The sequence below is a fragment of the Nerophis lumbriciformis genome, linkage group LG05 (genome assembly GCF_033978685.3).
Source record: "Nerophis lumbriciformis linkage group LG05, RoL_Nlum_v2.1, whole genome shotgun sequence".
NCBI lineage: Eukaryota > Metazoa > Chordata > Actinopteri > Syngnathiformes > Syngnathidae > Nerophis > Nerophis lumbriciformis.
The window spans coordinates 1,070,280-1,082,837 of NC_084552.2; the positions used below are offsets into that span (position 1 = coordinate 1,070,280).

The window sequence follows — 12,558 nt, forward strand, 5'->3', positions numbered from 1 at the left end:
TTTATCATATTACAGTTAACTTGAGATACTAATACAACTTTTCCCACCTGGGTCTATTGCATACCTTTTCAATCTCCTGGACTTTAGCTGCGATTGCCAGCGATCGTCGCTGTTGAAATTTGTCTGTGGACGCCGTCGGACTCTCCTCTGTGACGGGAGCCACTGATGGCTGCTCTTTTTCCCCTTCAGGCGGATGGTTCTCTTCCTAAAAAGGAGGAAGAAAAACGTTTATGATGCCGTTATTCCTTTTTAAACGTTAATTTAAAATGACTGAACAATGAACTTCTCGCTGCACACAACACACAAGACAGTTGGCGCATTAGCATGCCTGGAAGCAACAAAATCATATTTAATGTCGCTGCGGTCGTAATTTTGGTAACATTTTGCATTCTTGTCTCCCAATTATCTTCATTGCACAGCGAAATTTTGCTTCGCAGTTTATTAAGGTTTGCCTCTTCATGTGCCAATAATATACAAGTGCACGCCTTCATTTGGACTCTTTGGTTTCCTGGTCTACAAGACAGTACAATGCAGCCATTTTCAACGCAATAGGTGGGCTGAAAGCTAGTTATGAAAGCCAAGAGAAAAAGCAATTGTAAGAAACGGAGCCAACTTCCAATCCTCCTCGTTTCCTGACAACATACAAGATTGAAGGCCAGGGAGCGACCCACCCAGCCATGACTGAAGTCTACTTATACATTCAATGAATCGGGCTATGGAGAGAATCACATTAGTTCTATAGATGACTGGGGAAAGATATTCCAAGCGGTTGGGAATCTATTCCAGTTTTCTTCCCGAGGCTATGCCAACGAGAAGTTCAGTGTGTGTGTGGTTGTGCAATTCCATAGCCTTGTTGTCCAGAATGAAAAAAATATCCCTGTCAGAATCCTTTATTACACCGACTGGCACCACCCAAGATGACAAATTAAAAAGAGGGGAGACTTTGATCTACAGTTTCAGAAATGATGTGGTACTAAGCTACCTTAGGACAGCGATACATATTTTACAAGTTCTCAGAAATTACTGTACTTGGCCAGAAAACTGGTCTCTTCCATATCATCTGCTGTGGATCTCAGACTTGTCTTAGTCCTTACAGACCGTAATAATCCATCATTAGGTCATTTCATTGTTTTATGCAACACTAAAACCTTTTGGTGACCATTCAGCTCATGCACGGTTCGAAAACGCTGGCACACAATCGGACTTTTGGTGTGTTCGATGTAGGATGGCTGCAGAAACCTTGCTGGCGTGTGTGCTGACTCTGCGGCTGGGGGGGCCATTAGTGTATGCACAAGACAGGCCTTTCGTCCTGTCAAAAGGTTATGGGTTTGTGCCCCCAGAACATGGCCGAGATCAAACACTGCGGGTAAGGGCGTAGTCATACAAATGCTCAAACTGAGAGGCATGTCAGTATTGGCTTGAAGAAAAAACATTGTGCATCTTTAGTAATAACAAAAAGGTTTTTCCTTTAAATACGAATAACTTCTTACTTTTTCAAAAAATGACATGCATGTGTGTCATGGCCAATGTCCCCTCTAATTTTTCATGTGTGTGAGCAAACGCACAAACTCCCTGAGCATTCAGTGGAGCCCATGTGAGCAACATCAGACGTGCACACTGTGGCTACACCAGCGTCACACCTGTCCCAAACCTAACAATTTAAATGTTTTATTAAAATAATTTTCTGATATAAGTGATTTTGCCCTTTTGCAATGACAATAACAAAAAAACATATTTTTCATGACCTATGTGCTAGTATTGTATGTCTGGCTGCGGGCGGGTCCTGCCTTTAAAAGAAATGTTACCCCTTTCAGAAATTACATTTAGTTCCTGTAACTTTATGTCTGTAAAATATATCTTTTTATTAGCATTTATGAAATCTAGTGACAATATTTCATGAATAATATCCTTAGATTAACATTCTTAATAAATGGCATTAAAATAAGCACACATCTGATTGTGTTACAACCTGGCATTTACACATTGTGTGGCGTTGGGGTTGTCCGACTTTTTGTGTGGCCATAAATGCAGCACTAGCTAAGTGCCATGAGTGCTTGTGTTGGTGCAGGTGAGACAGAGCAAGCGGCTTCTGTTGAAACGACGGATGATAACGTTGGTTTAAGCCTGGTTTGTATGACAGAAAATTACCAGTTTTTATAGATAACATTTTTTTTTTTACTCATGTTTTTGGTGTGGTTTTTGCTCAATAAAGTGATTGATGGAATTCCTGTCCGTAAAGTGTCTCGACAGACGATAATTGAACTGTGTTGACAAAGATTGTTTTATTCATTGGGGCCACTCTTGTTGTCACCTGTCTCTCACAGAGTTGCATTGCAAAATCATACAGAATCAATTGTAATGTGTTTATTTCGTTTAGAGTTCAGATGGGATTTTTGATTTCCTGCGCGGCATTCATTTGCTGTGCGCAGAGGACGCGTGAGCGGTGCGCACCTTAGAGGGAACGTTGGTCATGGCCAATTATGCAAATTAGACGATGGCACCGTGTAAAACCCAGGCAAAAAAAGAGCCTGCAGTCCTGTTGGAAACATTAAAACTTGATGTATAAAGTGGGATCAAGCCCTGTATTATTGGCCTAGTGCAGGGGTCGGCAACCTTTACCAGTCAAAGAGCCATTTTGACCAGTTTCACAAATTAAAGAAAACAATGGGAGCCACAAAAATCTTTTGAAATTTAACATGAAATAACACTGCATACAAAGTTTTTTTTTGCTTTGTGCTATTTATAAACCAGGGGTCTCAGACACGCGGCCCACACCTTAATGTGAAAATTGAATGTTAGTGCGGCCCGCGGGTTTTATATGAATGCCGCTTGACAGCGTCATACTTTTCAACCCTCCCGATTTTCCCGGCAGACTACGAATTTCAGGGCAACTACAGGTAAAAGCCAGTAAATTAGAATATTTTGAAAAACTTGATTTATTTCAGTAATTGCATTCAAAAGGTGTAACTTGTACATTATATTTATTCATTGCACACAGACTGATGCATTCAAATGTTTATTTCATTTAATTTTGATGATTTGAAGTGGCAACAAATGAAAATCCAAAATTCCGTGTGTCACAAAATTAGAATATTACTTAAGGCTAATACAAAAAAGGGATTTTTAGAAATGTTGGCCAACTGAAAAGTATGAAAATGAAAAATATGAGCATGTACAATACTCAATACTTGGTTGGAGCTCCTTTTGCCTCAATTACTGCGTTAATGCGGCGTGGCATGGAGTCGATGAGTTTCTGGCAGTGCTCAGGTGTTATGAGAGCCCAGGTTGCTCTGATAGTGGCCTTCAACTCTTCTGCGTTTTTGGGTCTGGCATTCTGCATCTTCCTTTTCACAATACCCCACAGATTTTCTATGGGGCTAAGGTCAGGGGAGTTGGCGGGCCAATTTAGAACAGAAATACCATGGTCCGTAAACCAGGCACGGGTAGATTTTGCGCTGTGTGCAGGCGCCAAGTCCTGTTGGAACTTGAAATCTCCATCTCCATAGAGCAGGTCAGCAGCAGGAAGCATGAAGTGCTCTAAAACTTGCTGGTAGACGGCTGCGTTGACCCTGGATCTCAGGAAACAGAGTGGACCGACACCAGCAGATGACATGGCACCCCAAACCATCGCTGATGGTGGAAACTTTACACTAGACTTCAGGCAACGTGGATCCTGTGCCTCTCCTGTCTTCCTCCAGACCCTGGGACCTCGATTTCTAAAGGAAATGCAAAATTTGCATGGTTGGGTGATGGTTTGGGGTGCCATGTCATCTGCTGGTGTCGGTCCACTCTGTTTCCTGAGATCCAGGGTCAACGCAGCCGTCTACCAGCAAGTTTTAGAGCACTTCATGCTTCCTGCTGCTGACCTGCTCTATGGAGATGGAGATTTCAAGTTCCAACAGGACTTGGCGCCTGCACACAGCACAAAATCTACCCGTGCCTGGTTTACGGACCATGGTATTTCTGTTCTAAATTGGCCCGCCAACTCCCCTGACCTTAGCCCCATAGAAAATCTGTGGGGTATTGTGAAAAGGAAGATGCAGAATGCCAGACCCAAAAACGCTGAAGAGTTGAAGGCCACTATCAGAGCAACCTGGGCTCTCATAACACCTGAGCAGTGCCAGAAACTCATCGACTCCATGCCACGCCGCATTAACGCAGTAATTGAGGCAAAAGGAGCTCCAACCAAGTATTGAGTATTGTACATGCTCATATTTTTCATTTTCATACTTTTCAGTTGGCCAACATTTCTAAAAATCCCTTTTTTGTATTAGCCTTAAGTAATATTCTAATTTTGTGACACACGGAATTTTGGATTTTCATTTGTTGCCACTTCAAATCATCAAAATTAAATGAAATAAACATTTGAATGCATCAGTCTGTGTGCAATGAATAAATATAATGTACAAGTTACACCTTTTGAATGCAATTACTGAAATAAATCAAGTTTTTCAAAATATTCTAATTTACTGGCTTTTACCTGTATACTTGCGAACGTGCCGTGATGGTACAGCATTTAGCGCCCACTACAACCAGCGTGCCAGCCCAGCCACACATTGTATGGGGCTTCTGCTTGCTCACGTAAGTGACAGCAATGCATACTTGGTCAACAACCACACAAGTTACACTGACGGTGGCGGTATAAAAAACTTTAACACTCTTACTAATAATGCGCCACACTGTGAACCCACACCAAACAAGAATGACAAACACATTTCGGGAGAACATCTGCACCGTAACACAACAGAACAAATACCCAGAATCCCATGCAGCCCTAACCCTTCCGGGCTACATTATACACCCCCGCTACCAAACCCCGCCCACCTCAACCGACGCACAGAGGGGGTGTGAGGGTGGGGGGGGGTGTATGACGTAGCCCGAAAGAGTCAGGGCTGCATGGGATTCTGGGTATTTGTTATGTTGTGTTTATGTTGTGTTAAGGTGCAGATGTTCTCCCGAAATGTGTTTGTCATTCTTGTTTGGTTTTGGTTCAAAGTGTGGCGCATTATTAGTAAGAGTGTTAAAGTTGTTTTATATGGCCACCGTCAGTGTAACCTGTGTGGCTGTTGACCAAGTATGCCTTGCTGTCACTTACGTGTGCAAGCAGAAGATGCATATAACAAGAGGCTGGGTTGGCACGCTATTTATGTAGTTTGTAGAGGGCGCTAAATGCTGTACCATCACAGCACGCCCCTATTATCATTGTAAGGGTGAAAATCTGAGAATATTAATCCCAGGAGATTTCTGCGAGAGGTAATGAAATCCGGAAGGGGTCGGCAAGTATGCAGCTGAGCCGCATCAGAGTGATCAAAGAGCCACATGCGGCTCCGGAGCCGCGGGTTGCCGACCCCTGGCCTAGTGGGAGTACGCCATTTGGAGAGGTGGGACCTTCATAGCGTGGTTCCTGCAGAAAAGGACCAGTCATCCATGTTGCATTCTCTCATTTCTCATGCAGAGTAATGGCTTTAAAGAACGCGCAATCCCATCCAGTCAGACCAGGAAGCAGTCGTCCAACTCATGTTCCATAGGGAGCCTTCTTTTAGCTTTGTGGCCAAGATCCAATGATAAAGTTATGAGTCTGGCTAATGTGTTTAGCGTCTTCACTTCTGGGTGGCCGAGACGGTCACATCTGATTCCATTTAACCTCCAGCTGCAATGATGGGGATGGGCGATATAGGCAAAGCGATTATTTACAAAGCTGCTCCAGTCAATATACAGCGTCTTTAAGAACAGTAAAGTTTTTTTTTTTTAAAGGAAAAGAATACAAGTTGGATTTCTGGTGACACTCGAGCTCGCCTCCTTCACGAGTCCCTGTGACTGAAGTCTGCTTACACGGCAGGTAAACAAAGCCCTGGCCTCATGGCTCTTATGCTCTGCGTGAGGGCCACTTTGAAAGCCATTAACATACTTCAAGGGGACTAAACACTTATTAGCAAGACAACATTTAAGAAGGTCCAGATGCAGTGTGCTGGACAGCAATGCACAATCACCTTGTTTGACGTCGCGCTGTGCGGGGAGCCTTCTCTCGAGAGACCCGGGATTTTTTCTGAAAGTCAAATAAAAAGGATACGCTCATGTGAAATAAACAAGGACATAAAAAAAAAGGGGACACGGAAAAAAGGAGTACGGCAGTGAGAGGCTGGATGATGGAAAAGATATTGTTCAAGGTAACAACGTTAAGAACAAGAATTAGAAAGTTGGCTACAGCACTGGTTGACTTCCCTGGAATGTACACTTCCACTCTCTATCGATGTTATCACCAACTGAACGCACTTCCACTCTCAATCACTTCTTATTTATTCTAGTCTGCAACAGTCAAGGCTTTCTGGCCAAATAACTCCTCGCTTGCCTTCAGGAATATCCATCAGGCATCCAAGCTGTGCCCTCTGAGTCGCCACACACGACCTGGTGGCATGTTTATGAGCCCCAACAACAAAAAAGTGTCTGCCGGATGCATTAGAGAACGTGCTCAGTCACTCTCACGTTACCTTGCAGGTTAAGTTTAACGATTGTGACCTCAGGAAAAAAATTCTGTGAATGTAGCCTCACCTCCCTTATTATCCCATTATTTTAATTCCCCCTTTTTTTTTTCCGGGTGTGTTTGAGAGCAATAATGCAAACAAATAGTCCTTACAGCGGTTGTGTTTTCTTTAAAGGCATTGCCTCACTGTAAACAATCACCTACATTAGGATAAATAAGTTATACACATTCATAGAGCTTTGGAAAAAAGGTGGTTGGGAAATTATTCTACATAACTGCAACATGCACATGAGGAGATACTTCAGTACTTGCATCAATATTACAGAAGAAAAATAACCTACATAGCATTCTAGGACTTAAAGGGGTCATATTATGATTTTTTTTCTACATTTAAAACACTTTTTTGTGGGATACATAACATGTAATGGTGGCTCTTTGGTCAAAAATGTGTGGGCGGTCTTATTTACGTGCCTCCACTTTGACAGCGTCTTCTCAGTGCCGTCTTTGTTATATTTTTTTGCGAGTCTACAGACTATACGCTATTTTGTATTGGAAAGGGAAACAGTGGAGGATGCATGTGCATGTACGAGCCAGTCTGCAAAACTAAAAAAACTTCACAATGTAATTATGTTGTATTGGGTGTAGAATTTTGAGGACAAACATTTTTATTTATTGCATTTTGAAATAAGGTTGTAACCTAAGAAATTGTGGACAAAGTGAAGCACTGTGAATACCTTCCAGGATGCACCGTATGTTGTTTTTAAAGCCTTTTGTTGTGTTTTTTAGCGCTTCTATCGTGAGTCTACTGACAGATTATGTTCGAACTATACGCTATTGTGTCTTAGAAAGGGCGACAGTGGAGGATGCATGTGCATGTACGAGCCAGTCTGCCCCACAACAAGAGGATAGAAAAAAAATAGGGAGCTTATGGACTACAGTGCGGACTACAATGCAGTGCAGACACGCGTAAAGCACTAAGGGGAAATCTCTACTACTATAATCTGCTGACGTGACACACGGCAAAAACGACACTAAAAAGGGGCAAATTCCAAACAGCTTGTTTCCTGGAAGTATGAAGGAAGGCAACATTGTTTTATGACCGCAATGCCTCCACGGTTTTCGGGACTTATGCAGATCCCAAACACACAACAGGTACCAATAGGTGGGAAACACTGATTTTGTGTAATAGGTCCCCTTTAAAATGTCATTTTTTTTGTGATAACATACTTTATTTTCCCTGAAAAGGAAGAACTGCATCAAGTGCTTAAGTATCTCCGAAAAAAACAAAGAGGGACTAGATATTAACTTCACCTCTAAAAAGAGACTTCGATGACTTGAAAGACCTGGGTGACAGAGCCTGCATCATTGGAACTTTGCTGCAGGAAATTCTATTCTCCTGTTTTTTTTACAGCAATTTTAGGACAAAAATTGTTTACTTTGTTCAGAGCCAAGCATAAATGTTTTCTTACTGCCGTCACCCAGGTTCAATCTCGTTTACAATGCTCAAGTACAGACCCGTATCATGTCCACTGTGAGGAAAGAGCGCCCCCCAGAGGTGCTCAGTAAGACCAATGTGCCCCTCTGGACCATCCACACCTGAAAAGCCAGTGAGCCAGATGATGAGAAATGAGACATTTTTTTGGTTTGTTTTCAACCAGATGCGTGAATTGTGTTTACATTTGAGGATGGTTTGGTAATGTGTTTTGACAATATCCGCAAATCGCATCTAATTATAGTTTACCCCAAACCTGGCTAAAAGCCTTGTGCTGAGCGGCGCATTAAAGAAATGGAGGTGTCAGCATTCAGCAATCTGACATACGCTTGCCTTGCTGTGAAGGGAACAGGAGGCTTTTGGCCCGATCGGGAGAGTAGCCTCTGCTGCTGACGCTGGAGCCCGAGCGGCTGTGGGGGGAGCGGGCCGAGTCGCGGCGTGCAGGAGAGCGCTCTCTTGGGGGAGGGAAGGGAGGCGCCTTCCTCCGGAAGTGGTCTCGGTCCTCCCTGACATAGCCGAGAGAAGAATCATTAAAAAAAGAAAAGAGGCTTTGAGCAAACATGTGAATCCAAAAGTTGCACTTCGATGCCAACAAGGTACAATGCTGCCATCCAGCATGAGGAGCGGAATCAGCATGCAGGCCTGGGCAATTATTTTGACTCGGAGGACCAAATTTTGAGAAAAAAAACAGGAACGGTAATACAAAACCTCACAATAATGTCTGATTGAATGTTAAAACCTTTATGACAGACCGCCTTAAAAACCGGAATGGAATTTTTTTTTTTTTTACTGAAAGGAACACCCAGAATGTACCGTATTTTTCGGAGTATAAGTCGCACCGGAGTATAAGTCGCACCTGCCGAAAATGCATTAAAAAAAAAGGAAAAAAACATATATAAGTCGCACTGAGCCCGGCCAAACAATGAAAAAAACTGCGACTTATAGTCCGAAAAATACGGTACACGAAAATAAAGAATGTGGGATTCACATTAACTATGAATGATAAAACACTGAATATTGACAACATGACTGTCCATACCTGCCAACTTTTGAAATCAGAAAAACCTAGTAGCCAGGGTCCAAGGGCCGCAGGCCCCGGTAGGTCCAGGACAAAGTCCTGGTGGGGGGTTCAGGGCTTCGCCCCCCGACGCAAAATGATTATTAGCATTCAGACAGGTTAAAATGTTGCTAAAACCATCACTTTTCTATCAGTCACAGTGACTTTTCAAAACAAAAATATTACAGCAAAAATCATATGGGTTGATTGACATGTTTATTCTGTAAGCTAACTTCAATAGTTTGAAATTATTTTGACAGTTAATGCCAGTTATCCTGTCAACCTTTCACAAGACTTCAATTTGTTCATTGAAAGTATAAACACTTTTTACAGTAAACAAATGGTAAAACAGTACTAAACAATTCCATTAAAAAAAAAATTGGTGTCATTATTAACTTTCTGTCCAAGCTTGTATAATCTACTGCCTTGTTCAATTGTAAAAAATATTCTGTGCCTAAAATTCACATTTCTATCACAATTATCATACTGTAAACATGGTAAGCTAACTTCATTAAAATTAATAGTCCTGTCAATAGCATGGAATTACAATTCAAATGTCGTTTTTTTGTAAGCCTTTCAAAAGAATTCAAAATATGAAAAATTCATGAAAATTAATTGAAGCCATCAGACACTTGAAAAGTGGCACATCACATCTCTAATGTAATCATTTGAACTTTTCAACAGAAATAGCACTGCAAAAATATTAAGGACATACTTCTGTATTTTGGTAGTTATGCTGTCAACATTTAACAAGATTTCTTCAACTTGGACTTGAAAGCATAAATAGTATAAACACTTTTAACAGTATAACAGTACTAAACAATTCCAATAGATAACATTGGTGTCATTACCTTTTTGTGGCTAAAATCCGAAAAACGTTGAAAGTTTTCCACTTGTATCGCTAGCAACGGCATTAGACTTGTGTTTTTTTGTCCCAACGTGGTCTTTTACATCGCTAATTCCTCCGTGTCCGATCGAAAAATCTTGTCTGCACAAGGTGCAATTCGCGTAGTTTTCACCCTTTTTGGAACGGATAATTATTCCCGGATAGGCTTTTGAATATTCTTCACGGAATGACTGCAGTTTTCTTTTCGGTTCAAGACTCGTTTGCGATTTTTCTCCGGCTGATTCCATGATCGTTCGCTCGTTTGGAAACAATGGCAACTGGTGCCTCGTGCTTGGCAGCGGTGCTATAAATAGCCTCGCGCATTTTAAAAAAATACTTTTTTTTAATTAATGAACAACCGTATTTTTTTATCACTGCAACCGTAACCCGGAATAGGTTGATGAAAACCGTACTAATTACGGGAAAACCGGAGTAGTTGGCAGGTATGATATATAATATGCATTAGTTTGACCATTTAAAATCAACGATAATAAAAAGGAGATGCTTGGAAATAGCATAGAAATGCCACAAAAACTTGGAAAAACGCGATTCATAGCGTTACTTTTTGGTGTAACCATCATGAGCGTTCTGTTCAGGTATATTTCTTTTATATTTTGATAAATCATCATATTTATGTATTACTAAATTTAAATAAGTATTGATCAATCTTTAAGCTGTGTGTATTTGATTTCAGTTTGCTCTTGACATCTTATTTAGAATTGTAGTTGAAACTTTTACAACCTTGTGCAAACAAGCTAGCAAGCTACGGAGTTTGCCGCCAATGTATTTCTTGTAAAGTGTATAAAAACGAATATGGAAGCTGGGCAAATAAGATGCCAAAAAGCAACCACTTTCATGTGGTATTAGACAGAAAGGAAGACTTTTTTTTCTCTTCCATTCGAAAATGTGGACGTTATCATCACTACTGTCTGATTCCAATCAATGCAAGTCATCAGAATCAGGTAATACACCAACTTATATTCTTGTCTTCATGAAAGAAAGGAATCTATATGTGTTAAACATGCATGTATATTCATTAAAACACCTTTAGCATGTAAACAAAAACGGCAAAATAAATAAATATAAATTATATACTGTATATATCAATGTATGTATGTATATATATATATATACATACATACATACATACATACATACATACATACATACATATATATATATATATATATACATATATATATATATACACACACATATATACATATATATATATATATATATATATATATATATATATATATATATATATATATATATATATATATATGTGTGTGTATGTTACTCATTAGTTACTCAGTACTTGAGTAGTTTTTTCACAACATACTTTTTACTTTTACTCAAGTAAATATTTGGGTGACTACTCCTTACTTTTACTTGAGTATTAAATCTCTAAAGTAACAGTACTCTTACTTGAGTACCAATTCTGGCTACTCTACCCACCTCTGATTGTGAATGACACATTAATAAAGTAAGATTGTGTGGTGTTTCTGTATGGATAGACGTGAGGACTATTTCTGAGACATCTGGATTGTCTGCGTGTTTTTAAAGGTATACGTCCCACTACAACAACTATTCAAAAGCATCAAAATAAATACATCATTAACTAATAATTAGGAATAACAGCTTCAAAATGCTTGTCACACGTGACACATCTCCATGGCAACCATCTCCCATGATCGGTCGGCTCTGAACCGCGGGGAAATCAGACGCCAGCGGTGCCGGTAGCTCTTAGCCCCTTCCTCTAAAATTAGGCAAGCGACCAAGAGAACACAAAAAAGATTTGACGTTCTTTTCTTAAGTTCGCAAATTTTTCAACGTCGTAACCAGGAAGTGTCTCGAAGGATAGACCATCCAATCGCTGCTGGAGGACTCTCGCCAGAACCCACACTTCTTCACCCGCATGTGGTCGGTCCTTGAAAGAACGCAGCCACAAATTTAAGACCTAGCTATTGACTAGAATGGAGCTGTTCAGCAGACATTACACATCTCGTGGAAATCCATGCAGTTTATTATTATTTTTAACTTAGGGGATCGACTCCACACTGTGTATGGAGATACATATTTAGCTGCTAGCATGTCAGCCTCCAAAGACATGCACCTGGGGATAGGTTGATTGGCAACACTAAATTGGCCCTAGTGTGTGAATGTGAGTGTGAATGTTGTCTGTCTATCTGCGATGAGGTGTACCCCGCCTTCCTCCCGAATGCAGTTGAGATAGGCTCCAGCACCCCCCGCAACTCCGAAACGGACAAGCGGTAGAAAATGAATGGATGGATGTCAGCAGGGGAACTAAAAATCCATAGTGTCAGTCAGAGGGGATCGGCTTTTGTGATCGGCACACATTAATCAGCAATGGCTATCGCATACTTTTCTTATGAACATCGGCCGATAATGAGCGGTGGCTGATTTATCGGCACTAGTGTTGTCCCGATACCAATATTTTGGTACCGATATCAGTACCAAAATGTATTTTGATACTTTCCTAAATAAAGGGGACCACAAAAAAACGGCATTATTTTAACAAGAAATCTTAGGGTACATTAAACATATGTTTCTTATTGCAATTGTGACCTTAAATAAAATAGTGAACATACAAGACAACTTTTCTTTTATTAGTAACT

General features: G+C 40.7%; 1 protein-coding gene across 3 annotated transcripts in view; it reads right to left on the reverse strand.

Annotated features, from left to right (window-relative positions):
- Window positions 1-12,558, reverse strand: part of pphln1 (periphilin 1) — a 29,596-nt gene that overhangs the window by 5,345 nt on the left and 11,693 nt on the right. For all 3 annotated transcript variants that reach the window (XM_061961456.2, XM_061961457.2, XM_061961458.2), the window contains exons 7-9: window positions 8,307-8,479; window positions 5,991-6,046; window positions 65-205 (exon numbers count right to left, since the gene is read on the reverse strand). In XM_061961456.2, the coding sequence (XP_061817440.1) occupies window positions 65-205; window positions 5,991-6,046; window positions 8,307-8,479 (370 nt within the window). The remainder of the gene's footprint in view (window positions 1-64; window positions 206-5,990; window positions 6,047-8,306; window positions 8,480-12,558) is intronic.